This window comes from Dendrobium catenatum, unplaced genomic scaffold (assembly GCF_001605985.2).
Source record: "Dendrobium catenatum unplaced genomic scaffold, ASM160598v2 fragScaff_scaffold_123, whole genome shotgun sequence".
Taxonomy (NCBI): domain Eukaryota; kingdom Viridiplantae; phylum Streptophyta; class Magnoliopsida; order Asparagales; family Orchidaceae; genus Dendrobium; species Dendrobium catenatum.
In genome coordinates this window covers 1351981-1357980 of record NW_021318585.1, presented here as the reverse complement: position 1 = coordinate 1357980, position 6000 = coordinate 1351981, and the positions used below count along the sequence as shown (strand labels likewise).

Here is a 6000-nt window from a genome sequence, read left to right as displayed (position 1 = left end):
TTTAAATCGCCAAGTGATCTATTTGCCATTTGTTCAGCTTCGAAGCTTGCACCTAAGAAGTGGGGCCTTTCTGGAACCTCTAGGATTATGTTGCTTGGAATTTTAGGTGGTGCTAATCTTCTGATCTCTCAAGGAGTAGACATAAGGCCTAATATTGCAGCGGTATTAGGTTTGGCCGCTATTGACGCTGTTTTTCTTGGGGGAACCTGTCTTGCACAAATATTATGCTTTTGGCCTCCTTACAGGAGCAGAGTTCTTGTTCATGAAGCAGGGCATGTTCTAACAGGTGATTTCTTAAGCTATATATACAATCCCAACCATTTTATAACATATGCATATTTGACCTCTTGGTGACATAAATATGTGCTACAGTCCATGAATTTTAAATCAATATTCTTTTCATAAAGCAGCTTTTAAGTACAAAATTTTAAAATTTTGAACTAAAAAACTGTCTTAAGAAGCTGTAAGAAAGTCGCCCCAAACAAAGCCTAAATGACTAATTTAATTAACTTTATCTTCAATTATTCCAGCATATCTGATGGGATGCCCTATAAGAGGGGTCATTTTGGACCCCATTGTGGCAATGAAGATGGGCATTCAAGGCCAGGTATTATATTATACGTAGATTTACTAATAGCATTTTTCTTTTTCTATGGAATTAGGACTAGCTTCTCTATGTTGGAAAGTCGGATCTTTTTTCCATGGTTCTCTTTTATTAATTCTCAAAACGGATTATCTAAGAAATATGAGCACATGCATTTTACAATGAACAATTCCTAGTTTCTTACTTAACTCTGATGAAAAATAGAAAGAAATTTTATTGGGTCATCGCCACGACTGAACCCCTTATCAAAAGAAACAAAAATTTGAATTTCTCATCAATGAAGCATGGGGAAAAAAAAACCTAAACCTTAATCCACCAAACAAATGAAGCAAAACAAATTCAAACTCAATTGCTTTATCATTTTCATTACTATTTTCTTTCTTATAATTGCTTCAGCACAAACAAACGGAACCTGTTTGTGAAAGATTGGTTGTAACACTACCCTACAGTGGATTAAATCTTCACATTCGCACAGGCGGGTACTCAATTTTGGGATGAGAAGTTAGAAAAAGAGATGGCAGAAGGTCGACTTAGTAGCACAGCTTATGACAGGTAAAATATGTGAAGGTTGGAAAAATAATGGAAGAGTTATATTCCTCTTTCCCATCTTTGCCACACAATACATCAACATACATCCTAAAAACATTTTCAGGTACTGTATGGTTCTCTTTTCTGGGATTGCCGCTGAATCTCTCATTTATGGAGAAGCAGAAGGTGGAGAAAATGATGAAAATTTGTTTAGGGGTATCTGTCTTCTCCTCCAACCTCCATTAACTGTACCACAGGTAAATTCACTTCTGCATTTTTCCTTCAAACATTGGAAGTAACTGTTCTAATATTTCTTTGCTTTCTTTATTCAATTAATCAGATGGCAAATCAAGCACGCTGGTCAGTCATGCAGTCCTACAATCTTCTTAAGTGGCATAAGCATGCACTTCTAGCGGCTGTTAAAGCTCTGCGATCTGGCCATAGCCTTAGTGTGGTCATCAGGAGGATAGAAGAAGCCATGTCTTCTGGTAGTTGACAAAGAAGCTCAGTGGGTTCTGTCACGGAATCATAATACATTGGTCATCGCAGTGTCTTCTTACCCTGAGCTTCCTATCAGGCGCTGAACAACTTAATGAGCCTTTAAATTGGTCAAAGAAATGCTGGCAACTTTATATGCAAATATCATGAAATAACTCATAAGACCAACATGGAAGGAAGAGGGAGAATTGAGCAAGAGGATTGATTCCCATATATGTTTATGATTTATATCCGTATATGCCATCAAAAGAAGGGGGCTCGCTGCATGAAAAGGTTAGGGGAAAATTTTGGTACAGTATGCTTAGCCGTGCTCTGAATGTTATTTTTAGAATTTTCATATCATTCAACAGAAGCTTCAGCCTACTTTCTTCCAAGGAAGGATTGCTCTTCCAATATGTTGAGTAACATGGGAGGAGAAAATGACTGAAAGAGAATTCTTGTTACCGTTAATGCTATTTGAAAATTAATGTAAAGGAGTTGTAGTAGAAAATTTTTATAGTTAAAAGTTGCCGATGAAAAGCTTATTATTCGTGTTTGTTGATCCATTGTTGAGCTGGTATTTGCTAAATTCCACTCTATTATTGTTGTTCGAACCGAGCTGTTAGGGAACACGTTTGAGCGCCACTCGTTATCAGAGGCAACGAGACATACTATGTCTGGATGCTCAGCAGGAGTGGAAGGAAGGCATTAGTGAGCAAGGTTTGGGTCTCATGAACAAAGCCTTATATGGGGGGGGTCCTGGAATGGGTACTCATGTTTTGTGCGGGTGGGCTTCCATGGTAATTTTTGGGGTTTTGTACCCACTCATGCCCACTCATTTTTCACGCTTTTTGAACGAAGTATGCCATAGACCGATGGCCTTGAGACTTGTTTCTCTTTGTTCTAATTGTAAATTTTCAACCTGCATATCATAATTTATCGTGGTTGCAGCGTGGTTTAGTGTTGTGCATGATAATTATCAATGTAAATTGATTTATCCTCCGATTTTGAGTACCCACCCATATTCGCCCACAAGATCATGGGTGTACCCATACCCTCGTGGGTCGGTGTGCATATAAGTACCCAATGTAGGGCTTTGCCCCTGAATGATGGGGAGAGACAAGAACATTTTCCAACGGAAACATAAATCCTCTATGAGGCTTCATTTGAGATGGCTTTTTTATTGTTTCTTAAAATAAATTTTTAATAAAAAATAAAAAATTTATATTAAAAAATTACTTTAAGAAGCAGTAAGAAAAACGTCTCAAACAAAATCTAAATATATATATTTATTTATAAAAAATTTAAATTTTTTTTATTTATTTAACTTGATTTTGTACATCAGTTGAACTTATATATAACAAGAATAAACATACAATACAAGCTATACAAATAGGAAATCTTATTTTTAAGGCAGTAAAATCTATGTGATATCAACATATTTTTTATCAATATCATTAGTTTTTTTTTTAAGTCATGTGCAGTCGTCAAACGCCCATATCTACTTCAAAGCTGGCGGTCTATTCTTCCCTGACATTTATTATAGTTTTCCCAAAAAACTAGCTTTTATGTTGCTAGTAACATGGAAAGTGGCAAGAGGTAAATTTCATTAAAAACTTCACAATTTTTACTTTTTTACATAACACTTTACAATTAAACTAAAACTACATAACAACTTACAAGCTCAAATTACAACTTACAAGCTTAAATTACAAACTAAACAATCTAAAATTACAAACTCAAATAGTCAAATTACAACTTACAAACTCAAATTACAACTTAGAAGCTCAAACTCCCCTTCAAGTTGAATTAGCTGCAAAAGGAAGATTGTTAAACACTTAAAAAGTCTTAAACATATATAATTCTAAATTATGATTTATAAGATAGTACAACTACAAAGTTTTAATGAATAGCTCAGGTAAATCCTCCACTCATTCAATAATTAATGAAAAGTAAGTAAGGAATATTTGATATTTCTAATTCTCTATTACCATCCAAGGCGGCAATTTGCATTAAGCTTAATTTAGTATCTCTTAGATAATACACTATCTGCTCTTGATATAAGCTAACATGTATTTCATATTTTCAGGTTTAGCATTTATCCCCGCCACTAACCACAAATACAACGGCACAAAGAGGTAACAAAGTGACAAACCCTAAAAAATCCATGATGAGTGATGCCAGCTAAACCCTCTCGAATTTATACGATTCTTTAACAGCATAACTGGAAAAACCTTAAAATATACAAAGCCTAAAAAAATTAAATGGAAACGATGGAAAAAAATAAAATGATGTCCTAATCAGCATATCAAAGGCTCAAAGCCCTCAAATCTCAATGCAAAAAGTCAAAGACTGAAAAAATAAAACCCTAACCGCTTTAAATTGAAAGGAATAAATCTCTAAACTGAAGGTGTGAATAACCCTAAACTCTAACTGGCAGAACCTAGAAAAGTATAAATGATAATACCACATCGGGATAGAGTCACACAATGCACTACAGGATTAAGATAAAGGATCCAATAAGAAGCTGAGACCCGATAGCTCGGGGCAGAACTCAGGAGTCCGAAGGTGGAGGAGAGGAAGGCAAAAAGCCAGAACCAAAGAGGTGAGAGCTCAGAGCATCGACTAAAATTTCAGTGTTGCATATATATCATCATATTATAACAGTTAAAGAGTAATTGAGCATATATCAAAATTTCAGTGTTGCATAACAGTATACAACAAAAAATCTTATTAGACAAAAGTGTATATTTTCAAAAAATTATCAAATTATCATGAATTGTGTAAAATGATGTTTTAAGACTTTTATTATACACCACTATTTTTTTAACATACATATAATTTTTTATTCAATAAAAATATCACAAATTTCAAAACCCTCGTAAAATTTTTAGAAAATATTTAAAATGTGCATAATTGTAATATCCATAACATTTAAAAAATTACGCTAGATGTGAGAGTTTACATGTGCAAACTTATCTGGATTTTTCGCTAACAAATTATGGTGAGCCAACTCAAAGAAAGCCTAATTTTGTTTTTTACTTTTTCTTTTATTGATCTTACCATTTAATGATTTTTTTGTATCGATGAACTATTCTGATAAACTTGAATTTACACCTCAAATGTATTTTTAATTAGCTTAGGTGCAAAATCACAGAGCTCATCCCATTATATATGCAGTGCCATTGATAAGTTTAATCGATGGGTAAAGGGCGGCAACTATTGCTATCTCTGACGGATTAAATAAGTCACTATATGCAACTCTTTCCAGAATTGAATGATAGTGATTTTTATACTTGACTCCCAAGTAATTGTGGTTTGCTCAATTATGGCAAGTTAGATAACCATAGGCATGCTGGGTTGGTGGGTTGGATGAGGCAGATAATGCTTACTTAAGAAACTCATCATAATTATTAAGCCATTGAAGCAATTTAGTCCTTGTTTTTTTACTGTATTAAGTATTGTATTTGGCATGCTTCCAATTTTGTCAAGTACATTTGGGAGAAAGCAAAGTCTGATCGGGTTATATGACTAAACTGGCTATATCTAATCCAGATTTTGATTATAGAAAGGCTTCTTTAGTTGCAATTCCTTTTTAAAATTCGTTAGTTTGTTTAATTAAGAGTAATTTTGTAGTTTCAGTCTGAAAGGCATCTAGAAAAGTTATTGCCATTTTGGAAACACAGAAAATGAAATATTTTATGATTTTGGTTGTGTGGTACAATGCGAGTCATTTAGGCTGAAATTGATTACCTCAACTCCTTCATTTACAGTGGTCTTAGTATTTTAAACTCTTCTGAAGGTATATGTACCTTTTGAGATTTTCAGCCTCCTAAAGGTTTTTATGTGCCTATGCCTTTTGAGGCTTTTGAGCCTTCTAAGGTCTTTGAATGAATGGTGACTTTGTCAACCACTTGATCTCATAGAGTCCTTATAGTGATGATGATGTCCACCACTAGCTTCTCTTCGAGACTACCTCATAGGCAGATCTTCTTGGGGTTATTTTTAGAAGCATAGCTTTGTATTAAAAAGGTTAAAAAAATTCATAAGGAATGTTTGGCCCATCCAAGGTTTTTTGTCGGAGCATCAGACTTTAATACAAGTTATGCTTCTATTATTTATATATATATATATATATATAGAGAGAGAGAGAGAGAGAGAGAGAGAGAGAGCACGAGTTTAATAAAATTTTTATAAATTGGGTCAGGACTGGCGGAATTTTAATAGAATTTTTAGTAGAAGATTTAATAAAATACTTCTAATTAGTTAGATTAGGAAAAATAAAAGTTGAAAATATGTCTAATGAAAATGGTTAATATTAAATTAGTAAAAATAAATTATTAAATTAGTAGATTTAATGATATTCATTTTTTAAATTTTAATAGAACTTC

The 6000-nt window shown here is 33.6% G+C and overlaps 1 protein-coding gene across 1 annotated transcript; it reads left to right on the top strand.

The window, feature by feature from the left end:
* On the top strand, positions 1–2173 carry LOC110098434 (the record flags this gene model as incomplete). The annotated part of the gene is made up of 5 exons (XM_020825270.2): positions 1–286; positions 531–607; positions 1080–1156; positions 1257–1389; positions 1473–2173. Coding segments are annotated over 5 exons (729 nt in total), but the record flags the coding sequence as incomplete, so codon positions are not given.
* Between the last annotated feature and the right edge of the window lie 3827 nt (positions 2174–6000).